Source organism: Nilaparvata lugens, chromosome 7, assembly GCF_014356525.2.
Source record: "Nilaparvata lugens isolate BPH chromosome 7, ASM1435652v1, whole genome shotgun sequence".
Classification (NCBI taxonomy): Eukaryota; Metazoa; Arthropoda; class Insecta; order Hemiptera; family Delphacidae; genus Nilaparvata; species Nilaparvata lugens.
The window spans coordinates 45,104,258-45,130,840 of record NC_052510.1 but is presented as its reverse complement, the minus strand read 5'-3'; the positions used below and the strand labels follow the sequence as shown (position 1 = coordinate 45,130,840).

The following is a 26,583-nucleotide window of genomic DNA, read 5'->3' as shown; positions in this document are numbered from 1 at the left end:
AAGACCTTAAAGAGATAAGGTCTTTGGTTCAGTTTGTGCAATTTGGCTTTTGAATTCCACTAATACTAACCTAAAAACCAGCTAAAATGCTATCAGTAGCAGTTATCTATGGAAGCAGTAGCTTTCCAAATCAGTTTTGATCAATATCAGATTGTTATCCAGATCACTTCTAGTATCCATATATCACTCCACAGTCTCCCTGTCAGCTTCTTGGTCAAGTGATCGCATTTTTTCTATTAGGGCATCATAAGCATGAGATTTAGCCTAGCGATCACTGAATTCTTTGGACTAAATTTGCCATAGACAAGGTAAAGATTTATGAACTTCTATTAAATCACTCAGGAAATCTTTTTAATTTGCCATATTTATTCATTATTATGATATACTAATATTATAGACACTATTAATTATGAAACACTTGAGAACTAAACACTAACATATTTAACATGAAAACTTGAATAGGTAATAATTATTAATTAATAGAAATTACGAGACAGACACACTAGAGGTTCAGTTGTGGTTAGGATTCGCGTGCGCATGCGCGAAAACGTACTTTTGGCCTGCCAGTTTGCGCAAACGGCTTGAGCAGTGTTCATTCCAATACTCCATTCGCTCATTCCAATACTCCATTCGCGAGCCGATTTTCTGTCAGAACAGAATTTGCTCAAGCCAGATTTTTTGGCTTGCGCAAGCTTCAGCCACCGCTCACACGCACAAATTCAACTGCGCCAACTGACTTGTGCAAGCCAGTTTGCACAAATGACTTGAGCGTCTAAACCCGGCTTAAGAGGCCTCCCACTGAGAAATTACCTTTTCTAAGAAATGTGCTATTGTTTATAGAAAACGTTATAAATTGATAACCTATTTTAACGCATGTGGTTTATTCTATGGTCCAATAGAAATAAGAAATGTCTTTTATGGTTTTATAATTTTCAAAATTTCTTCCTCCTCCAAAAAAATGTTCACCTGTAGCTCTGTATGTTTACTTGCTTAATATAACATTTACATAACGGTCGAATTTTACGTTGAAGAATTTATAAGTTCACTTTGCTCCATCTAGATAGTGCTCTAATAATAAAATTATTAAAACGGTGTACACACGTACGTTTGCCTCGGGTGAGCATACGTGTATGGGCTTGCATTCGCACGTGTGGACACTGTTCGCTGAGGCATGTGGGCGAACCGGAACCCTGTCGGTATTTTGGCGTGCTCAAAGGCGCCTCGGGCGAGCATTGAATGTACGTGTGGACGCGATTTTGCCATACGGGTGAGGCAAAACGTAAACATTGAAGGCGTCATAACCTAATTCCAATGAATTAGGTTAATGAATGACAAATCAAATTGTGATCCAATAACTAATTGTAAATTGTAGGATTTTTGTAATTTTGTAGGATATGTGTATTGTCAAATATTTAAATAGGAACATGCATGGAATATATAATTTGTATCATGATTATCAAATTTAGAACTGCATAATTTAAGTGAAAAAAGCTTCTCTAAAGGGTTCCTACAAGAAAGTATAGCTCAAATATTATTTTACTGTGGCTATCAAATCATCTTGTGTTTGTTTCATGTTATCAATCAGAGTTGTTAATTAAAATTGTAATCTTCAATATAATATTATACGTTTTTGATAGCTAGGCTATCTATAGAGAGATTTATTCAAACTTTGAACTAGTATTCCCTTAAACCCTTAAAGGTGAATCTTTTGGAGAATCTTGTTTTGTCATGTGTATGAGCAGAGTTAGTTTAAAATGGGCAGCAATTTAGTATTTGATTCAATTTATGGCTAATTTCCTTAAAGAAGACTGTCAATTTTGTGAGACAGTGTTAAGTGCTTTGATTAGGTCATCAAAACTTCTGGAATTATTGTATAAATTTTCTTTTTTTGAGATTCAGAATAGATATTGGAAACCAACAAATGAATCCGTACCGTAACCGTACGGATACATTACTCCGTTACAAATGAATCCGTACCGTAACCGTACGGATACATTACTCTTACGGTAACCGTAACTCCATTCGCGTTCCGGTAAACATTTGCGCAGGCGCGGCTACCGCTATTTACAGATTGTGGTGTTGATGGTTTTTGGTGACATGGTTATGATTTCTAAGAAACTAACTAGCTTCATTATTACCTAACTTATTTCTAACTAACTTCATTGAAACGATAGGTTATCATAAACATGTCACCAATAACCATCAACACCACAATGCACATGTAAATAGCGGTAGCCGCGCCTGCGCAAATGTTTACCGGAACGCGAATGGAGTTACGGTTACCGTAACTGTAGCCACAGCGATAATAATTTCCAGGTAACATTTCATACTGGATGAATTTATTCTTATACAGTAACTTGCATGTTATATGCATGATTGATTGAGTAAAATATCAACTCTGATTTTATGTTACTTCTTATTAATTTGTTGGCAGACATGATTATATTTTCAAAAACTTGAGAACTAAACAGCTGTTTTTCCCGCGTTTTTAAGTTCTGTTTACTTTGAACCTTCGTGAAAACTCTTCATAACAAACGACCAATATTTTTAGACGTGACACTTGAACTGTTCACAGTCTATATCATTCTACATTGAAATATGGTAAGACGTCAATATTCATATTATGTTAAACATATTAAATATATTAATTTTACTGCATCAACTTGAATGGTTGTATGTATTCTAACCTCTTTAGTTGTTATGGCAAGGATTAGTTCACCTCTTTTCAAGCATTGTCTTGTTATTAAATGTTTTACATGCTATCATTGTCTTCAAATGTTTTTTTTTTAATTTATAATATAATAATTAACTATATTTTTACTTACTACTAATTTTATTGTAAAAACCACTGCGTCGCCATTGACCAGTTGATGCTAGATAGACTGTGTCAAGCTCATTTAGACCTTGTTATATCGGATTCTTGTCCTTTGGGCTTGAACAAACTTTTCCACTGACTTGGTTCAGTGAGTTCAGTGACTTGGATTCCAGCCTCCCTCTTAACCTAGCTCCCTCTTAACCTGGCTGGTTGCTTGGCTGACTCGGACTAGGCGCTGAGACAGCAAATAATAACAGCGTTGGTGGAAATGCGAGCGGCCGCAGTAACCGACCGCTCCATCCCAGCAATGGTCGGCGTAGTTCCGCCTAGCGGACAGATTCAAAATCAATCCAGTCGATTAATTTGATTCCTCAGACATGTCTGAGCCGAGTGGAGCGGTAGTTTAGCTTTATTCGTGTTCATCAGTTTCATTCCAGTTTTATTATTTACTATATTAAGGGTATGTTTCATTTAGGCTACTCGTGTTTTAATGTAATATTATGTATTTCAATGATTATGATTGGTACCGTTTTTCCAATAAGTAATCTTATATTCTATATTGGAACAGCATAAAGTTTCAGTTTTCAATACAAATGTTAGATTATTATCTGCTTGTCTCACGCATACTTCTAGTTAATATTAGGGAGCTCTAGCTAAAAAACAAGAATGGGTGGACAACCAATCATACTTTTATTTATCAATATAAAATTATTACAATGATCTATACCGGTAATAATAGATTATATCATCATCCGAAAGAGGAAAAATAAGCTTAGTCTCCACTATTCCTTCTTCAAATTTCAATATTAATGGAACTGTTCTATTCAATTGAAGTTGTAAGCTGAGAATAAATTGAAATTTAAAGTATTATTATATTAATAATTACCGTATATTATCGGCTTTTGTCGACACGGTTGTATAAACTCAGTTTTCCAAGAACAAGTATGATGAACCCATTTTTCCTGCATTTTTAGTTGTAAACAAATATGACAATTTTTAATGAAAAAAATTTGCAATTCATGTTGCTCAAAGTTGATTATTTTACAGTGATGAAACACAATGTCTTGTTTTGTTCTAGTAAGGTAGTTCGATTCACAGACGATACAAAGAAGAATCTAGTCTCAAATATCACCAATAATTGAAAAAATATATATACTATCATTACCTTATAGTTATAGTGAGTATATCGCTCGGCAGAAAAAGCTTCCCTGAAGTTAATTGAGGTTCTTTCCAGTACAGGATTGATTTTTTTAAGTAAAATATAAAATAATTCTATACTCATCCTTGCATAGTTGAAAGATTGATCAGGATAGCTCCTTATTTTTTTACAGACAGTAAAGTATTCACCATCACACTCTCTATCTCTGTAATACTCATGTACCCATATATAGACTTAGCATTAGACATGAATTCATACCGTGGACTGCCCTCACTCAAAAGTAATTTTTTGGAGAGCTACATGTTTTACCTTTGAAATCAAACAAAAACAAAACCTCTCTTATATTCCAGGAGAGTGGGGAATGATTCTTAAGTATCCCCTATTTTATATAAGAGATCAAAGAATATAATAATCAAATTCAATAAGCTCAGTTAGTATGAATTCTGTATAAGCTACAAATCCAATTGTTAATCATCCAAAAAGGTGAGTGTAATATGAAGCCATGCTTGATGTGCAAGCATTTTTTATTTTAATACTTGCCGCCTTCAGTCTATAAATAGTATTCTGCTATTGAATTATTACTTTTCCAGTTTGCTAAGTCTATCAGGTTAATTACTTGATTCAATACCCGAAATCAAAAAAAAAATTGTCTGATGTAAGCTATTCACTAATAGAATATACCTGATTTTGAACCAATAACCTGATTAAAGTTTCTATTTAAACTAGAATAATATTTTCTGAAATTGATAATTTAAAAAATGAATTCGTGAAAATGTATCCTCGAATTTTCATCAATTTATCTGCCACCACCTCTGAATATATCAACAGTATCCAAATCTATAATCTTTCAAGTACGTCACCAGTAAAACGTTTCCAAAAACGCATCCTCAAGACCTTAAATTGACTTTTTTCATTATGATTTTTAAAATTGATTTTTTAATTTTTCTTGACATTCTGAACCTTATGGCTAAACTCGGTGTCGCTGAGAACGAATCTGCAATCAGAATTCGTCTACCTTGAAAAATAACGAAAAACCCCAGCAGCTGATCATCCGGCAACCGTTAACAGTCATCCTGCCATGCGGCCGAAACACTTCCCGTTCAGACAGGCATCTCAAATGTCAACTCAGCCAAGCTGTGCGAAACCAGCTTGCACTGCGGCGCTAGGTCAAGAGTGCAATTCCTTAGCAGGGTCTCGAAATTCGCGTCTAGAGTCGCCGCTGATAAAGCCACTTAACTTATAAATTCATTAGTTGAATCGTAAAAGCAATATTGACATATTAGCAAGCACTTAGTTAATTTTATTGAACGAATACATCAGGTATTTTTCCTAAACTTTTTCCAATACATCCAAAAAGTCTTTCCAGACAATTGTCAACCTAATCTAAGCTTTCTGTGCGCACAACCCTCCCAACCTGAGCAATCAAACACACACTAGATTCGGTCGTAACTGAGTGTTTCAATTTACTGCCACACCGAAACAAAAGGTTCAACTATTTTTTTACTTGGAACTTTTAAAACTTTTGATTATGCCTACATTGAAAGAGCTTTTTTACAGTCTGCATCTAGGGTTGTTGGTAACAGTCAGATATAAAAATACTTGCCTGTGATTTGCTACCCATCCCAAAATGCAGTTCGTCCATTTTCAATTAGCCAATATCACATCACTTAAACTTACTACTTGACTACTTGAAATCATTGCTAAGGACCAGATCCAAGTTCTAGATAAGCAGTGTTTCCAGTCAATTAGCTTACAATAGAATGTAAAAATAGAGGCTCCTCACTCAACTCCCGAAGGTGGCCTTTGTATGAGTTTTTCTCCATAGTTGCGTAGAACCTTCAGTACTGTAGGGCCTACGTCCTTAATATCCTTAAAAAGCTATTAAAAAAATTAATGGCTTGTGTTGGGGAGCTGTTGTAGGTTTCTGCCAATCTGCATATCGTACCTTTTTGCAGCTGCTCCAAGTTTTTCTTCAAATACTTATGTACTTATATACTGTTTTACGTGCTTGTACAACGGCGAGCACGGTGCACATTGACTGTGTACTGTGAGTACTCTCCCAATCATTCATCTTGATCTTGAATGTTATATTGGCTAAATCGATCCACTAAGGTCTGATGATGGATCGAAAGTTCTAATTAATCACTGTTATTAGTGCTGTACTCAAGCAGTCACCCTTCCAAATGGAGAACAGAGCACACTCTGCTAATAAATATTATGTACTCTTAGACAGCCCTGCCTGCAAACAATCACTCTCCTAGCTTACAAGGAACTGGAAAAATGAAATCTGATCAAGTGACTAGTTAATATAATATTTTTCAAATAATTTTTTTGATTTTTCATTTTTTTTCAAGACTGACCATAATGATAGAGTTTTTTGAATCATTAAATTGTATTCAATATTTTTCAAAAGTTCCTTGTTAATAAACTTTCACTTTAAATTCACAGGATGGATCTATGTTTTCCAATACATCATCGTTTAGCCGCCGAGATACGTCTTATCGTGAAAGACACTCTTTGAATGATATCTATGGATTTAAAATAGAACTCGCAAAATCTTTATGGTATGAATTCATGGACATGGTTGATAAAGATGAAGGTGGCACGAATGAGATCTACTTCAACTTTTCTAAATACATCAAAGACAACAGCGATTATATCAAGGGCTTGGTTACTGAAATAAACGGAAGAAATCCTGTAGGTGAGTAATAATCCAGATGAAGTCCGAAATTATGCATCTAAATGGAATGAAAATTTAACTTTCTTATTTTAAATATTTATGACAATATACATGTTCTCTGTTCTACTACTAATTATACTGGGTTGGTAAAAAATATGGAAACAGCTTAATATTTATTTTACAGGGATGATTTGACAGTAGGTTTCGTAGGGGATCCTATTCACGTCATTTTGAATCCAACTTCATTTTTGTAAATGGGAATATGATACATGATTTTGAAACAAAATTTCAAGAGAAAATGTATAATGAAAATCGCACATCTATATTTTAAACCGTTTTTAAGGTATTTTTATTTATACCTAATGATACTAATAAATCATACAGAAATGAAATAAATGAGTAGTCTACATATCTATTAGATGATCTAAAAAAATCTTAAATATCAAATTTAACTTTTTCAAGTGTGAGTAAACACTTACGGTGATATCTACTACATCATATTTTACACTGAACAGAAAAGTATAATCTGTCAGATATTTAATGTGCTCATAATTTTATTTTTCTACAACTGCGTGTAAAATAGTTATTTGTATATCTAGAGTGGAAAGTAGTACGACTTTTTCTCCCTGTGGGAAAAAGTTTGAAGCCCGAGGCGAAGCCGAGGGCAGCAATTTTCCTGAGGGAGAAAAAGTATTTTTCGCTCGTGATGTACACAAAATTTTTCCTCCATCTACATTTTTTTATAGAAACTGCAAATAAAATCATTCTAATAACTTACGTATTGGTGACAATGATTCCTAACAACATAACCTAAATCTAAAACCTAAAAACCGGTCGTCTGATTGGCACTGCTGATTGCACTATCTATCGGCAAAAGTTGTAACAATTATATCAGCTGAGCAGCTACCAAAAATGGCTGACTCCAGATCACGCGGTTCAGATTTGAATTGCAGATCAAAAATATTTGTTGGCTGGTATTTTGAATAGAATAAAATATTTTTAAAGTTGTATAAATTTTTATCGTCTACTAATATTAGGAAGAAATATCGTCAATCATAACTATACTAATAGCTTCATATTTTTACTTGTTTGGAATTTCAATAAGAATGACTATATTTTAATAGTCCACTAAGGGCCAAATCATAATGGAGCGGCCAAAGTACAGAGTATCAGAGTTTTGAGTGTTGAAAAGTAATGCATGTATTCAAATGTAACATAAATAGTGGGCGACGAAGTAGAGGTAGCAGGAAGCCAAGACATTTAGATACAACACCCGCAAACATCTTCTCCGCTCCACTTTGTTTTAACCCTAAATAATAAAAGATTTCAAATTTTTAATTCAACGAAGTAAGTCGATGTTCAATTAAATGAGAATTATTGTGCATCCTAAGATTTTATATTTGCTACTCAAACATACAAAAACACCTACGTAACACATTCACATGCTGTCAACCTCTGAATAGTTTTCATTCATATGTATAAATGTACTCAATTATTAATTGCGGAAATGGTCATTGATACTTTGTTAAGAAATCTATTTGTATTATTTTAAAATGTTTTTTTTTACAAATTTCAGCTTACCCAAGATTTCCCGCAGAAGCCCGTACACTGTACATGACATCATTGAGCAATGAATTAACAGAATTAAAAAAAATGAAGGAACTGAAGAAGAGAGAGAACTTCATTTTAAAAAGATTGCAGAAAAAGTAAGTTATATGGAATATTGAAGTGAGCGGAGTGCCAATTACAGAGGCCTGTCTATAAATTTGCATTTATTTATTACTGATTTCTTGATATGTACAGCACAACTTACATCATTTAATCATATTCAAAGCGATTTTCCATGTAGATTGTAATTCTATTGGGATATAATGTTTTATGAATATGATTCACTATTTTATCATTTTTATTCTTCATTACTATATAATCTCATTTCTACTCTATTTTCAACACTTCTTCGTTGCTCAGAAATCTTGCTAATTTTGCTTGGCCTGAGAATTAATTTCATGCATGATAATTCGGTATTGATGAATATTTTGAAAATGTTTCCAAGCAACTGAATTTGTATTAAATTTACATTCGCAGTGTCAAGAAGGCGACGGAGGCAATAAACAAAGTGATAGAAGAATCGGAAACCAAAAAACAAGAAGAAGAGATGATCGATTCGATTGAAAGAAAAATATTAGATTGCAAATTCAAAGAGGCAAAAGACAAATTGGTAAGTAAGATTTAATATAAATATGTTTATGTTTTTGAAGGGACGGATTCAAATATCCAAAGAACCTCACACGTCAACCGGAGCTTATTGTGTGTCCCAAAGTATGTTAGGCAAACCAACTCCCAGGTCCAGGCGTTTCTTCCCTATACTAACATCCCATTCCTCACCTGGTTGCTTGCAGCCAAACAGAGCCCTTCTTCTAGCCCCAAGTCTTTCGCAATCCAGTATGATATGCTTGGCAGTCTCTACAGACTGATTACAAAGCCTAAACATCTGGCTTTTATTTCTGAGTCCAATTGTGTGGAGATGTTTCCTGAAGTGGCCATGTCCAGTTATCAGGGCAATCAACTGCTTGACCTGACCTCTACCCAGACTCACCAGCCAGCTGGTGAAGCGAGGGCTTGCGTCTGCCAGCAGCCTTTTGCCAAGAGCTTGACTAGATACCCAACCAAGATACACAGAGTTGCATGTTGCAAGCCTGCTGAATGTTTTGTGGCACTCCTACACCAAAATTTAGACTTGATTTCATTGGAGTCAAGAGCCTTGAGGGCTGCCTGACAATCTGACAGGATTACTATATGCTTGTTGCAATAGCGTCTGGCAATGCCTATGTTGGCACAAGCCATGATGCCCCAAATCTCTGCCAGAAAGATGGTACAGTATTGTCCCAGACTTGCAAAAACTTGTGTTCTTGGTGAATCACTGTACACCCCGTAGCCAGATTTCCCTTCAATAAGAGAACGGTCCGTGTACCAGACAAGGCTGCCCCTTTTGAGATAGGGCCCTTCCTCAGACTTCCACTCCTCTCTAGAGCAGAATTTAGCAGAGAAAGGCTTAGTGAAAAGCAACTCCGTACTCATGACATCTGACGTCATTTCAAGTACAGGGCTGTGAGCAACAGCTTTGGTGATTGTGTATTGGCATGTTCCGGACAGGCCTTCTCTCCATTGGCCTGCAACTTTCAGTCGATAGGCTGATTTTCGTGCTTCTGCCATAATAAAATTGTTCAATGGCAGTAAGCCAAGAGCAACTTCAATATAAGTAAGTTCAATATATGTGATTTAGAATAATTGTTGTATATTCGTATTGAAACAGATGGGTTTGCACTATCTCAATACGAAATCAAGAGAATAAAAGCTCTTGAAGAATCATAGAATCATTTTTCTTAAAGCAAAACTATAGTGTTTTTCATTAAGAGTTCCCTAACTTTGACAGTTGATTGCGGCCGTATAGTTGAGGTTGAAGCTACATTCTGAAGCGCATAGCTGAAGACGCAATAATCGACCTACCGAGAGGACTAATCGTAATGTGGTGAGGAAAATGGTTCGGTAAATGTTCGAACAACACCCGTACAACAATGGATCACAAGGTCTGTCAAGAATGTTGTCGCTGTACATGGGAATATGCAGGAGAATCAGCACAAATCTTGGCCTCTCTGACTTCAACCTGACGAATACTAATATTAGCTAATTATTATCGATTTCTTAAGGTATAAACTGTGCAATATGGATGTGGACAGTATACTATTTTAGCAAGACTGTTCAATGTGCCAGACAGCGCACAGAATAATTGACATTCCGGATGTGCAATTGACATGGATATTTCGCGAGGTGGCAATGTTATCTGACCACAAAGATCGTTTGATTTCACTCCGCTGAACTTTTCCTTGAAGGAGGCTGTCACAGGTCTATCCGATTAAGCTGTGGACCATATTCAATTCAAAAGATAGGAAACGCTTAATTAAAAACTATATATTATTTACATAGTGATTTGCTAAGGATAGGGTAGGAGTAGGCAATATTGTAGTAGAGGTAGAGGCCGCAAGGTATAACATGAAAGTTCGACTCCCACGAACCAAGTTCACACTCTAGTGATGAGCTTTTGAAACGAAACTATTCCCGATTAAATAATAACTACTGGTTGACGAACCATTTTCAAGTCAACAAATCTTTTCAACTAATACGCGTCTCCGTCACCTTGGTCACTCAGCTATTCATTGCTAAATATGGCGAAAATTGTGAGCTCACATTTATTCTAAATAGACAGTGCAAATAGGGCTTTGTTCTGAAAAACTCTACTGGCTTCAATAATGTTGATACTGTTTTAATTGTATCAGTCGCTAGTCAGAAGTGTCTGAGTCCCTCTACTCATCAGGATACTTCAAGAGTCGAGCAAGTACAGAATAAGCTTCTTCGCTTCCTATTTTATATGCAATTTAGAAGAGCCTGTCCCCTGGGATTTCCTTCTGGACGTTTGAGGTCCCTTTCCAATATGGACTCTTTGAGGGCAAGACGTGACAGGTTTTCATTACTGATTGTTGTGTCACTTTTGAAAAATGATATCGATTCATCCGCTCTCCTCTCAAGGATTGGTTTCCAGGTACCCACGTTCAATGTCAAAAGAGTTAGGACCTTTCATATACCAAGGTCAATGACCCTACATAACTTCTGCTCTCCACATAATAGAGTTCTGAGGCTATTCAATAATGTTTGTTATTAGTGAGGTTAGAAGGCGTATTATTGAGGCTATCCCTCATTGAATTGGGAGAGTGGGATCAATTACTATGATATTCTTAATTATTAGTTTATTACAGTAAATCAAATCTACAGTATAAATGGCTCAACTTATTATTCCTCAACTGTTATACTTGAATATTTGTTATTACTACATGTTTTCTATCCTCAATTGTATTCTTTTTATAATCATACTGTATTTATTTGTTAGTAATACTTAGTTTACTTATACTTTTCTAATTCTTATGCGTTTTGTAAATTGCATGTACTGTATTTCTTATTTTTTCTTAGTAACTTGCTCAATACAATTTGTAAATAGTAGTGAAGACTGTTTTGGGCTTAATGCCTGTAGTCTTCCTTGTTTTTATAATAATAAATAAATCATTTATTGATTTTTTATTCACTTTCAAGTCAAGTGTAAATGATCTTACTCGCTTAAATGATCTTACTTGTATTTTATTATAATTATTGTCAATGTTAATTTATTATCCTTTACTAATAAATATTATCAACTGTTTACAGAACTACATTCTAAAAAAGGTATTTCCCAACAAGGAGCATAAGGCTGTTAGTAACATTTTGGAGGTAAGTAAAGTTGAAATACAACTTCACCTATACTTGTTAATTAGAACTTGACTCCTCATAATAAAATACATCAAAGTTTGGGTCAAAACCATAAAATAAAGATTTTGTGTCAATCAATAATGGCAGGATTCTGGTACAGAGTAGAATACACTTTAATGGGGCTGATAAAATAGTATTTTATACTGAATGGTACATGGTCAAGCTGTGAGCATAGATGACTAATAAAATTGGTATTTATTGAATTGTGAATAAGATGAATATGTTCAGCTCACTAATTTATTATTAGTATATCAATTTATAATGAGGGAATCGCTTGGCTTGCAAGAGGTTAAGGATCTAATTCTTATAACTCATGAGAAAGGAACTATTTCTAAATAAAAGAGGAAATAATTTAACAAAAAATAAAGAAATTTATTTAATTGAAAATTTAATAAGAAATTGAATATGAATGAGTTTTTAAATAAATAAAAAATAATACAGGATTTGCCTTTTGATCTGATTATTGAATAATTATTATCAAAATGATAAAAACTTACAGAACCTGTCCTCGACAATGGTGTCTCTATACAGAGGGGTAGAGCCGGGCCCGTTTACCTGCTGTAGATAGTTCCAGGTCCCGTTCTCGTCACCAACTGCCAAGAGGCATCTCGTTTTCCAGTCTATTACTTGTCATGAATTTTCACCGTCATCAACACTTTGTTAGGTTAAACAATCTCAGATTGTGAAGATTCATGGCAAATAAACGGCTAAATTACATCCACGGGTCCCCCTAAACTTTGAACCGAACTTCAACAAAATTGCAACTCTTTTTTCAACATACTAGATTAAACCGAAAAAATACAATAAATAAGATACTTAATTCCATACAATAACAATGAGAATTTTCCAAGGCTACACTAAATACAATAAGATATGAATTAGAATTCAAAAGAATGGTGATTAAATGATCACAGTTCAAATAAGTTCCATAGGATAGTACACAACTGGAGTGCGTTTTGGAGGATACAAAATGGCTCTAACTTTTTTCCTCATATAATTTTGAATAAATAAATAAAAATGAGAAGAGTTTGCTTGAGTATAATTACATATATGATTAATCTATTATTTACTCCTAGCAGGTCAACATTTTTGGCATCTCTACATGTTCAAACAAATCGTTAGTAAATAAAATATGCGTATTGGATGTCGAAGAATGGACATGACAATTTTCATTTAAAATATCTCTTGAATTAAGATATTCAACCCCGGTTGCTTAGTCCACACATAAAGTCACACATAGCTAACAACCCGCCCATAAATAGTAGGTCATTGCAGAGTCGTTTGCCAGAGCCCTGTTAGACACACACATAAGTCACACTGCTGCTCTATTCACTTTTCGCGCGGCATGATTCTATTCAATTAATGCATTGGCGTCGGGGATAGATATCACTATAAACAGTTCTGCCAAACCTCCAGTCGGATAACGTCACAACATGGCGCTTGTTTGTCACAACACTGCTTCATCTGCTTATTTGGAGTTTCGAAACGAAACAAATCAAGATTTTCAAATTTTATGAAACAGGCCCCTGTTCTGTGAAATAAATAGCTCTCTACAATGTAGGTACTAAAGCTATGTTGGGTTCAGTGTAAAGAAAATGATAAATTCAAGGCAGAGATGTTGATGTGATATGACCACAAATAACTTTGTGATTGGTAAACATAAATGTTGTTAAAAAATTATCTGGGGTCATCACTGCAAAATATACGCTATACTAGCTAAGTAGATGAATTTGATCATTACAAATTGTGATTACAAACTAGTTCAATGCAGTCTTTATTATGTAATTGCGAGCAGCAATATTATTTTCATTAGTTGGAGGTTCAATGTCTTCTTCTTTCTTGCACTTGTACAATATTGTCATCTTCTTCTTCATTCTCATCATGTTCTAGGATGGCAATATTATGAAGTACAGAAGTTTCAATTATTATGGTTAATGTGGTGTTCACAACACCGAATGCTCTTTCAATGCAATTTCTAGTTTTTATGTGTGATTTATTGTAACGACTTTGACAGAAGAGATGGATAAGAAGGTAACATCATGGAAGGCAGTCAGCTCAAGGATAATAACACTAAGTCTGGATCTGGAAACACTGATTACTCTTATCCAGGTGTATGCACCAACAGAGGATGCAGACTTGCTGGAGAAGGAAGTGTTCTATGCAGAGCTACAAAAACAGATTGACGCAAATGAAAGTATAGGAAGGAGAGCGATAGTAATGGGAGATCTAAATGGAAGAGTTGGTCAAGATAATCACACAAACAAAGGAATCTTAGGACCTTATGGCGGAGAGGAAGTGGTTAATACGAATGGAGAAAAGATTCTTGATCTCTGTGCTCTGAATAATTTGAAGGTAGCCAATTCATACTACAAACATAAGAGAATACATCAAATCAGTTTTGAGTCTGCTCAAGGCTCTAGCCTCATTGACTATTTCTTGATCCCTAAAGAACTTAAGAGCTCCGTGAATGATGTCAAGATAATCAGGGGAGCAGAGCTCTCCACAGATCATTATCTCTTGGTAGCAGACACAGCTTTTATCCAGAATAGGCAGGGTAAGAGAAGTAGCTATCAAAGAATAAAGTGGGAGCTACTGAAGGATAAAGCCATTGCAGAAAATTACCAAGAAAAGATAGCAAGGTGATTGCAGGTTCCTCTGGCGGATGGGGATGAGGTGGAGAGCAGATGGAAGAGATTGAAAGCTGCAATAATATACTCCAGTAGAGAGGTATGTGGAGTGAAAACAATCAAGGAGGGTGTAAAAAGTACCAAGTGGTGGAGCCAAGAGATCAAAGAGGCAGTAGCTGAGAAGAAAATGGCCTGGAAAAAATGGAAAAGTACAAAAGATCTCGATGACAGAGCAGTCTATGAGCGGAAAAGAAATTCTTGTAAAAATCTGGCAGCAAAAGCAAAGAAATCGAGCTGGGAAGAGTTTGGGGGAAAATTGAGGAAGAATTTAGACATGACAACAGAAATTTCTGGAAACTTATTCGTCACCTGAGAGGTAAATATGGGAGGAGAGTGAGGAGCATTAAAGATAGCCAGAATAGTCTGAAAGTGAACGTAGATGAAGTTTTAGAGGTGTGGAGAGAGTTCTATGAGAATAAATTCAAGGAAGAGGAAGACAGACAGGCACAGAGAGAGTTCGTAGAAAGGGAACAGGATGGAGCAATGGGAAGTATACTTTTTGAAGAGGTAGAGATGGCAGTCAGAAAGATGAGAAATAGAAAGGCTGCAGGAGAGGATGCTATAGTACCTGAAATGGTGAAAGCAGGAGGACGAACACTATGAAATAACCAAGCTCTTCCAAGTTGTGTGGCAGCTAGAAAGGATTCCATCCGATTGGAAAAGAAATATCCGGATCCCAATTTACAAAAAAGGAGACTCTTCACAATGTGAGAATTACAGAGCTATTTGTTTGATTAATGTGATTGCCAAGTTATATTCATCTGTCCTGGAAAGTAGACGCAGAACTCATGTTGAGAATGAATTAGATGAGGAGCAAGCCGGTTTCCGACCAGACAGGCAAACACAAGACCTGATTTTCTCACTGAGGAGAATATTGGAGAAGTGGATAAGTAGAGGCAAGACAGCATACCTGGCTTTCCTCGATTTACAGGCAGCTTTCGATCAAGTACCAAGAGTACAAATATGGAGGGCTCTTGAGTGTAAAGGAACGCCCCAGAAACTTATGCAGGCCATCAAATCCATGTTCGAAGAAATACAAGGAGTTGTGAGAATCAAAGGTAAGACGTCGGCTCCATTCCTCATGGAAAAGGGAGTGAGGCAAGGAGACAGCTTATCCCCACTCCTGTTTATAATATTCTTTATTGAAATTCTTTATTGAAAAAAATAATTAAACAATCAAATGCATTCCAAAAATCAAATACAATATTGCTAATTTCCTAATTTCTAATATGTGTTCCCTATAGGCTACCCTGTGTGGGGACACTTGAATATATATAATAAAATATTTATATACAAATTTAAATATTATATCATGAAGAACATAATAATTGAATATGGTATTATATTGAAATAAATCAATATGTCAATATTTATAATCATTCTTGCACACATTCATACGCACACACATTCACATATGCGCACACATTCATACGCACACACATTCTCACATGCGCACAAACACACACACAACACACACACACACACACACTTACACAAAACTTAAAACTATGTACGGAGTGGTTGCTGTTTTTTTTTTCATATTTAGTTCAATTTTATTCATAGTTAACGTTTCGTTTTTTTTTCAAAGTGCTGATGTAATTAGACCATAAATGAATGCGTTTTGAAGAAAGAGACAGTGATTGAAATTTGATACTGTCTTATTGTTTACGCATACCGGACGGGATTTGTGAGTTCAATGATCTTTGATTGTTGCAGTGTTCATGTCGTGTAATGTGTAAATTATACTAAATTTAGACCTATATTAATTTAGTAAAAAAATCATTCGGGTTGTCTAGTTGTAAAATGAATTTCTTGATTTCTTTTCTAAATAACTGACGTGACGTTATTTTCCTTGTTGTTACTGGAAGTGAATTGAATATTTTTATAGCTATGTATTTGAAGTGTCGTCTGGAATGTTCTAATCTTGGTTTTGGGAGGTTAATGTCCTGTGAATTCCTGAGGTTTATTCTTTCTCTCATCTGTTGAATATCGAAATTATTTTCAGCTAAATCCAGCAATGCTTTGAATAGAAAAGAATGTCTCACTGATAATATTGATAGTTCTCTGAAGAGCATCATTGAACTATATTGTTTAGGTTTATTACAAATTATTTTTAATATATGTTTCTGACCAGTAATCACAGGTTTAATATGAACATTGTATGCACTCCCATAGCATATTATTCCATAATTTATTCTAGAACCAATAATTGCATGGTATAATTGTAACAATACTTCTTTTGGACATAACTGTCTGAGGTAATAGAACTTCCTTATGTATACAAATAACTCATTTTTTATCTTCTGTACATGATCTGACCAAGTGAGCCTACTATCCAATATGAGGCCCAGATATTTAACTGTACGTGCTTGTTTTATAGTTTCACAGTTACACAATATATTATTCACCTGTTGCGCACAATCTAATTTATGGAAGTAAATACTAGTTAACTCCTGATCCGTGTTTTGAAGATTAAATTGTATTATATTAGATTTGTCTGTGTTGATAGTTAATTTATTTTCGCAGAACCACCACCTAAGGTGCTTAAGATCCATTTCTAATTTATTTTTAAGTTCTTGATTTGTTTTGGCCGAATAAAATATAACTGTATCGTCTGCGAAAGATGTAATCTTTCCCTGTAAGTCACCATCCGTCAAATCGTTAATAAAGACCAGGAATAAAGTACTTGATAACACTGATCCTTGAGGAATACCTATGGTAATGTCCCCGGGTTCACTCAACGTATCGTTAATTCTGACCCTTTGACTCCTATTAGATAGGTAGCATCTTAACCAATCATTGGCAATTCCTCTTACTCCTGATAAATCAAGTTTTTTTAGAAGCATGTTTTTATCAATTGCATCATATGCTTTAGATATATCAAGAAACAGAGCTGCACACTTACAGTAGCCTCTCTCTTATCCGGACTCATCGGGACTGAGGCCAGTCCGGATAACGTTTTTTCCGGTTAAACCGACGTTCCCTAAAAGTCGTTAAATTGGTACGCATATTTTGTAGTTTATAAGCCAATAATGACTTTTACGTAAAAATAATAAAACTAGACGCTTTATTATGATATCTGTGAACACAAAACACAAGAAAATAGTCTTTCTTACGAGAAAAGTTGTAACAGCAGTTTTCATTTCCTGCCAATCCAGTCCGGTTGAACCGATGTGCTGATAATTATTTTCCGGTTAAAGAGATGTCACTTCCGTGGAGTGTAGTCCGGTTAAACCGATGTCCGGTTAAAAGGTGTCCGGTTAAGAGAGAGGATACTGTATTATTAACACTAAAACTGTCATTTATTTTTGAAATGAGATTTTTAATTGCCGCTTCTGTACTTCTTCCTTCACGGAAACCATATTGGTTATCACTAAAAAAGTTATTATTTTTATAAAAGTTTTCAAGTCTAATCTTGAATATTTTTTCTAAAATCTTGGAAAAAACCGGTAAAAGTGAAATTGGGCGGAACTGATCTATGTTTTTACAATTTGGCTTTTTAGGAATAGGTATAACTACGCTGTGTTTGAACATGCTTGGGAATTTTCCTTTGGCAATACTCAGGTTAATTAGATCGGTTAATTTGTTCAAAAAATTCATGTAAGTTTTTTTAATCATGCTTGTGCTTATCCCATCTACACCTGGCGAAGATTTATTTTTCAATTTTCTTATTATACTTGCTACTTCCTCCGGATTTGTAGGGTGGAGAAAAATTGAATTTGTTGGAGAATTGTATGGAAACCTTATTTTGATATTCTAGCAGACTCTTCCCTGGTTTGCAATGTGGTTTGTTCTAATTCATCATTCATTTTATTCACAACATTTAGAAAATAAGAATTAAACGAATTAGAAATTTTATTACTATCATGTATGCTATTTCCCTGCTCATCAACAATCAGTTTTAGTGGTTCTTTATTTTTTTTCAATCCTATTAACGCGTCAATTGTTTTCCACGTCTTTCTAATGTTTCCCTGGCTTTCTCTAAACAGTTTTGAATAATAATATTGTTTTCTTTCTCTCAGTTCATAACGTAAGTTATTTTTGAATGTATTGTATATTTGTTTTAAGTCGTCATTATTAGGTTGTTTGATAACATTCTTGTATAACTCATTTCTTAAGTTTATTTGCTTGATCAGATAACTATTTATCCATGGCGACCTATATTTCTGTGTCAAGTTATTTTTTAAAAGAAGATTTTCTTGTGAATCTTTGATAGCGCTCTTCAAAATGTCAATGAAATTTTCCCATCCCTCATCAACTGATACTGCTGGTATTTCTCTATCCCAATCAATCGATGATAAAATATTATTCAACTTCCGGTAATTGATTAGGCATATTTTTTTATAATTTGTATCTGCTTCTTCGTTGGATCTCTTCAATCCTTCAACTTTAAGTATGATTGTACTGTGATCAGTTATATCTAAATGTAGTATTTCTGGAATTAGATTAATTTTATTCAGTTTTGTTCTATTTTTGCCGGATTTTAAGTAAAGATGATCTATTAAAGAGTTGGAAAATCGGGACCTATGAGTGTAATCAGTATTGAGTGATTCAAATCCAAAACTATTCATTAAATATTTGTAATCGTCAATAATTCTGGTGTTCTGAAAAAGATCTATATTTATATCTCCCGTGAAAAAGAAAGGACCTCATTGTTTTCGTTAATATTAAATATTTCTTCTAAGTACAAGGTTAATTCGTTAAGAAATATTTTGGGTGAGTTTGATTGCAACCTGTAAGCAGCCAACAACTGAAATTCAAAATTATTATATGAACAAGATATATGTACACAGTCCGCTGAAATAAAAACTATTGTCTTTGTTTTGAACGTTATCTCACTGCTTATATAAACCAAAGTTCCTCCTGCTCTGTAGTTATGATTAAAATTACCATGTACGGAATAGCCCTCTATATGATATAAGTCTATTTCATTCTCTAGTATCCATATTTCTGTCAAGACTATTATTAGCGGGTTGTTTTGTAATTTCCTCATTTGCACTAAGAATAAATCGAAATTACTTCGCAGACTGCGTATATTTTGATGAATAACCTATCAGTACTTGGGCACAAACATGAACTGCACTGCCAAGCTGCAAGAAGAAATTAGACAAAGGACTCAAAAAGCTATGCAGGCATGCTATTCACTCAGTAGAAGCATTTTTGGAAAGGCTGAGGTGAGTAGGAGAGTAAAATCAAAAGTTTATGCTTCAATCATTGAGCCCATATATTGTATGGAAGTGAAAGTTGGACAGTCAGTAGAGAAGAGAAAAGCCAAATAAATGCGGTCCAAATGAAATGTCTCCGAAGAATAGTTGGGAAAACAAGACGAGACAGAGTGAGAAATGACCGCATAAGGGAAGAATTACACATTAAAGCGGTTGAAACAACAATCGATGAACGGATACTCTCCTGGTATGGACATCTACTGAGAATGGACGAAAATAGAAAGCCTCGCCAATACATGGAGGCCAGGGCACAAGGCAGACGACCGATAGGAAGACCACGGGTGACATGGGAGGCAACTGTTTCACGGATAGCAGCAGAAAGAGGCAAGACCGTGAATCAGTTGAAGAGAATGGCTACGGACAGAGAGCAGTGGAGAAGATGGATCCGAGGCGACCACCCAACGCTGTGAAAACGGCACATTGGGATAGATAAAGAAGAAGAAGAAGAAATACGAATTGACTCCTGGACAACAATCATTTTTCTGGAAGTGAACAAGACGAGCATCATGTATCACCCTTTCCCAGGTCTTGGAAACTGATGAGCGCTTTGCAATAATTGGTCTATGGTTAGCCATTTCACCTCTAGACCCATTCTTGAAAATTGGCTTCACTTTACCCCTTTTTAAGTATCCTTTTACTATACAGCATTTGCCTTTTGATCTGAAAATTGAATATTTATTATGAAAACTTACAAAACCTGTCCTGAACAATGATGTTTCTATACAAAGGGGAAGAGCCGGGCCCATTTATCTGCTGTAGATAGTTCCAGGGCCTATCCTAGTCACAAAGCCAACAACTGAGCGGTTGGATAAACTACAAGAATGCTCTTCAACATTTCAAAAAGACACATCCCTTCTCAAACGTCAGCATTTCTGAGGCGAAAATTTCAAATGTAACATTTTTAATATCATCAATCGTTCCTATAAGCGTTTGATGTGGCATTCGAATACCGTTCATCCTAACTGTCCTATCAACATTTTCGTGGTAGAGACAGTTCAAAATACCCAGTTGCTCAAATCTCCGGACATGTCCAATGACAGAATCAGCATACGTTCTAATGTGAGGCTATGTTTAGTGCACTAATGCCATGTCGGATCCACATTAGAAATGATCACCAGTCGAAGGCTGACATTGTGTTGGTAGGTGATCAGCCTAATGAAAGCCCCCGAGATCAGACTTTGGCACCTGATAGAAGACCAGTTGCAAAAAAGTCCACATCTAAAAGTGTGGGTACTACTTGAGCAGGCTGCCTAAGGAAAACCACGAGGACAAATCTAAGGACAAGGTTTATCATTGACAAGTGGTTTTCAGAGACCTGTGAGACTCATAAATCTTTCGTTCCAGCAGTGAATTCCAAATCTATGTGACTATTTTTTTTATATGTTATTTTTGAAATTGTATTCTTTATCAAACAAGAATATGAATGTCTAGAGGAGAGGCTTGAACTTTTTTTACCAAGACTCACTCATTGAATAAAAAATTATATTTGTTATCATGTTCCATAACTATCTATGATTAAACATGTATGAAGTCAACAAAATCATAAAATACATTCAGAAAAAATATTACACAACTATAAAACACTAATAATATAAATTTGTAAATTATGCAGCTTGAATTTCCCTACACTTTATGTACACATCATAATTTTTCAACGCATTACAATTACAAATACTAACTTTCTTATTCACACTTTATACATCAACCAATTTTTTTTTTTTTTTTTTTTTTTTTTTTTTTTTTTTTTTTTTGGTCGCGGAAGATAATACTAATAACCGTTTATGACAGTCAATGATACACTGACTGTGAGTCTATGATAATAGTAACAATGACAGTAAACTGATAATACTAGAAATGATAACTGACTGACGCCTAACGGCTCCGGTTTAATCTTAATCTTGATTGAGAAAGAAATCTCCATAAAAACTATTCATGTGTAGAAAAAAATAAGACTCGAGTTCGAACTACTCATGCCACTTACTACAACGTCTTCGTAAACAAAGTTCGAGTCTCTCCTCTAGGCATTCATATTCTTGTTTGATGAAGAATCCCATTTCAAAAATCGTATTTAAAAAAAATTAGTTATTTGGATTTGGAATTCACTGCTGGAACGGAAGATTTATAGTCTCACAGGTCTCTGAAAACCACTTGTCAATGATAAACCTTGTCCTTAGATTTGTCCTCGTGGTTTTCCTTAGGTAGCCTGCTCAAGTAGTACCCACACTTTTAGATGTGGACTTTTTTGCAACTGGTCTTCTATCAGGTGTCAAAGTCTGATCTCGGGGGCTTTCATTAGGCTGATCACCTACCAACACAATGTCAGCCTTTGACTGGTGATCATTTCTAATGTGGATCCGACATGGCATTAGTGCACTAAACATAGCCTCACATTAGAACGTATGCTGATTCTGTCATTGGACATGTCCGGAGATTTGAGCAACTGGGTATTTTGAACTGTCTCTACCACGAAAATGTTGATAGGACAGTCAGGATGAACGGTATTCGAATGCGACATCAAACGCTCATAGGAACGATTGATGATATTAAAAATGTTACATTTGAAATTTTCGCCTCACAAATGCTGACGTTTGAGAAGGGATGTGTCTTTTTGAAATGTTGAAGAGCATTCTTGTAGTTTACCCAACCGTAACCGTTGGCATTTTCGCCTCAGAAATGCTGACGTTTGAGAAGGGATGTGTCTTTTTGAAATGTTGAAGAGCATTCTTGTAGTTTACCCAACCGTAACCGTTGGCATTTTCGCCTCAGAAATGCTGACGTTTGAGAAGGGATGTGTCTTTTTGAAATGTTGAAGAGCATTCTTGTAGTTTACCCAACCGTACCGTTGGCATTGTGACGAGGACGGGACTTGGAACTATCTACAGCAGATAATCAGACTCGGCTCAACGCCTCTGTATATAAACACCATTGTCCGGGACAGGCTCTCTAAGTTTTCATCGTATTATTTCATCATAATTATGAGAAAAAATTAGAATAAGGGGACTGGGAAGAAGGGCTTCGGAGAGGCTTATAGCAGTTGCATCAGCAACTGGGTGGTAGGATCGCCAACCCCTAAGCCAGGATAACATTAATGCTGAGCCAGGGGTCTAAGTGTATTCGAACTTTCTGCCTTGTGTTAGTTTTATGTTTCTTTTATTCTTATTCTGACAAATACTCTAGGATGCTGCATATTTGTGTGCACACGACATGCAATTATTGACACTATTTAATTATTGACATCTAAACCACTGCGACACCATACACTTTATGAGATCAAAAAGCAAATCCTGTATAGTAAAAGCTTTTCTCATGAGTATGGCACTGGGATACCACAACTGACAATCGACTTCTTCGCCACCAACGTTCCACTCTGTTCATCAAGACGCTGTAGTAAGTGGCATCCCACTAGTAAGAACTGGAGTCTTATTTTTCTAAACACAAATATTTTTTATGTAGATCTCTTACTCGAACAAGAGTAAGACTAAACTGAAGCCATGCTTTTTCGGCTTCAGTCAGTTATCGTTATTATAGTATGATCAGATTACTGAAATTGAAATAGTTATCATTGTTACTATTATCATAGGTTAAGTCAGTGTTATCATTGACTGTCATAAACTATTAGTGTTATCTTCTGCGACCAACAAAAAATTGGTTGATGTATGAAGTGTGAATAAGAAATTTACATTATATAATTTACCAATTTATAATTGATTAGTTACTGTAGTGTGAAAATCTACTCCAAGAATGAGTAAGAAATCGTTAAATTTTTCAGAAATTATTCCATGCCGAAGATGAGGAGGAAACTAACAATGAGAAGTGGATAGAAATTGGCGATGAGGATCATGCTCTCGTTCAAGGCTTGTTGAGAGCCAACATAATCGAGATCAATAAAGAAAATAAGTCGGAAATCCGCTTACTCCAGTCCTGATCACTCATAACGTATGTGCCTATCTTATATTGTCTAAGATCTCGATAAATTAAAGTACTATTAAAAGTACTTCTATTTTGTACAAAATTGCATGTTTTAATGAATAAATGACGTTTTTTACCACATGAAACAAGCTTTTTCTCTTAATAGCTTAACACTATATTTGTCCCATTCACTTGGTTTGATCCACAGCTCGTGCACGGATTCCAGACAGCAGAGGACTGACGCTCCCTTCCATGCTGTGATCTGTGGATCCATGTCTTTCGCATTCGTCACTATATCCATTTGTTCTGAAAACATTCATTTAATGACGTAATTAAGGTTATTCAGCATATTAAATTATATTACAATACAACTGATCATGATGAGAAATTTTAAGAAAGGTCGAGTGCCTCCAGTATCTCACCCGATTAAATTCATATTTCTAATTTTAGGCTGGGGTTAGACCAAACTTGGTCTATGCTTGTTCTGAACAAAGATTAATAAATCCATGATAAGTAACATTGGATTCATATACACTTTTGGAGACATAATTTTTTCATCATGCTTCTCATATGTGGGGCTGTTTTCATGTGTTTTATGCTCCAAAATTTGTGCTCTAGCTCTATTCTCGTTTGGTCTGACCCCAGCATAAAGAGAAAGGTTCTTAGCTGATTATATCATTTAAATGTTGAAAACTTATTATGTTACTCCTTTAAAGAGTAATAAATGTAGAGGTTCATATAAAATAAGGTTCAAGAGGATTCCATGTAGAGGATCGCATACAATGAGGTTGAAGAGGATTCATATTACTCATTCAATGAGTAATGTAGCATTACTCTGACAGGTACAGGCTCAGGTTCTTAGCTGTTGAGATTACATAAACTTTAAAAACGACCATTTTAAAACTGTAGTTACAAGACAAGGAGTGTATGGTATTTCCCAAAAATGATATAAACTAGTCCAGGCAGGTATCCTTGTACACATAAATTATATCAATAATATAATAATGTCATTCAACAAAATTAATGCAATAAATTTATTTGTATTTTATGACTTTGATACATAAATTTTCAGAAAGCTAATACCAACGACAGTTGGAAATCTGAATAGTTTGCTAATCAGTCAATATTGAATGTAAAACACTAATGTTGAGTGTTATTCAATAAAATGATGATATCGACTCACCTGATCTCAACATGTAAGGAACTTGAAGAGATAGTTTGTTATGCAGCCACGTATTGATTCCATGAAATTTCAAACCACCGCCGACCACCAATATAGAAGCGTACATCTTCCGCTTCAGATCATCTGTAACTGAAGTCAATATTCATAGAATCATGAATTTCCAAACAATATTAATAATAACATTATAAATGCATTCAGTTTAAGAATCTTCGTATAGAAATTACACGTTAAACTATCAAGAACTCTCGGAAATGACTGCATCAATATTTTAACAATAGAGGACGTTTTTAATAGATTTAAGTTTATAATTATTGGTAATTTTGAGAAAAATTCTCTGAATACTTATATTCTATTCTATTGGCATTGACTTTATGCAATATATATAGTATAAGTATTATTAAATATAGTTTTTTTTAAACTAAACAATACGAAAATAATAGAAACGCGTTGTCTTGACCGTTTATCGAGAGGTAGTAAGTCCTCTGTATTTTATTTTTTTCAACTACCCTTTTAAGCTATGGAGGATCAATTGCCAGTCGTTTAGAACTTTTGAAATTGATTAATTTGATAAACCTACCACATCTGTCAATGGACTGGAGAATAGCTTGATCGAGCCCGAGCAGCTGATTGGAGTTGACGGTGAACTCGCTGTCGAGAGGTGCGCTGCCACCCCCTCCCTGCACCCCCTCCAGAATGTTGTCCACCACTATGTCCTCCTCCCCCGCCACCGCCCCCGCCCCACCATCCACTCCCAGTCCGCCCTCCGAGTTTGCTTCCATCGCTTCTTTCAGGCCACGTCTCTGTGCAATTTCAATTAAATTAAACAATAATAAAATCCCCTGCTTACAATTATCATTGCAAAATAAAAGTGAACTCGATTATTGTATCATAGTACCGTATATCATAATACAACATTGAAAACTAAATAGTTCTTCTAATGTAAAGAGACAATAAAAGTATGTTACAAGATACATCCAAAATATAACATCTTAATTTTTCCCTTTCAGAGTACGGTATTTATGTCAATTATATAAAGGTGTGAAAATAACTTGATGATCATGAATTGTTATGCACAAAGATTAATGGTCAAGATTTCAAAATGCTTTACAAACTACAAATTTAAACTAGTGACCCCCTGGGTTGGAGGTCAAAAACTGTTGTATTGTAATCTTAGAAACCCGCAACTTTTAATTATACAGAGTTGGTGGAAATTATGGAAATAGCTAAATATTTCTTCTACAAGAATAATATTGACAGAAGGTTTCATTTCATAGGGGTTCCTATTTGAAATGAAAATTTACTCTATCGCTTCAACATCTTTGTTCCCCATATGAATCCCAATTCATGATGCATAATTTCGATACAGAGTTCCAAGAGAAAATGAATAGCGAAAACCTCACATTGAAATCTCAACACATATCAGTTTGTTGATGTAAAAGTTGTAAATTATGTTGTATATTAACCACCTGAAATCATGTGTCAGTGCATGAAAGTCTGTCTGTGTGATAGCTTCCAAAAAAATAGTCTCAGATGATGTTATGAATGAGTAAGAAAACTGTTGTAATTGCAT

At 35.1% G+C, this 26,583-nt stretch overlaps 2 protein-coding genes across 3 annotated transcripts in view; one reads left to right on the top strand and one right to left on the bottom strand.

Annotated features, from left to right (window-relative positions):
• The first annotated feature begins 72 nt into the window (after positions 1–72).
• LOC111051199 lies at positions 73–23,979 on the top strand. Of its 2 annotated transcripts, XM_039432871.1 has the most exons (7): positions 73–308; positions 2,435–2,601; positions 6,423–6,675; positions 8,231–8,360; positions 8,740–8,872; positions 11,908–11,970; positions 23,691–23,979. In XM_039432871.1, exons 2-7 carry the CDS (start codon positions 2,599–2,601, stop codon positions 23,844–23,846), a joined length of 738 nt encoding a protein of 245 aa, XP_039288805.1. In that variant the 5' UTR covers positions 73–308; positions 2,435–2,598; the 3' UTR covers positions 23,847–23,979. The 2 variants fall into 2 exon arrangements, with proteins under 2 accessions (XP_039288805.1, XP_022193341.2); XM_022337649.2 differs by lacking the exon at positions 73–308 and having other exon boundaries at positions 2,471–2,601.
• LOC111051209 (actin-related protein 8) overlaps positions 21,387–26,583 on the bottom strand; it is a 19,100-nt gene continuing 13,903 nt past the window's right edge. The window contains exons 9-11 of the mRNA XM_022337665.2: positions 25,591–25,813; positions 25,014–25,142; positions 21,387–24,136 (exon numbers count right to left, since the gene is read on the bottom strand). Coding sequence (XP_022193357.2) covers positions 23,964–24,136; positions 25,014–25,142; positions 25,591–25,813 — 525 coding nt within the window. The 3' untranslated portion in view covers positions 21,387–23,963. The remainder of the gene's footprint in view (positions 24,137–25,013; positions 25,143–25,590; positions 25,814–26,583) is intronic.

Excerpts from the sequence above, each read along its gene's own strand:
- LOC111051199 (XM_039432871.1), top strand. Across the intron at positions 6,676-8,230 it reads AAACGGAAGAAATCCTGTAG|CTTACCCAAGATTTCCCGCA; the intron begins GTGAGTAATAAT and ends TACAAATTTCAG. Across the intron at positions 11,971-23,690 it reads CTGTTAGTAACATTTTGGAG|AAATTATTCCATGCCGAAGA; the intron begins GTAAGTAAAGTT and ends TAAATTTTTCAG.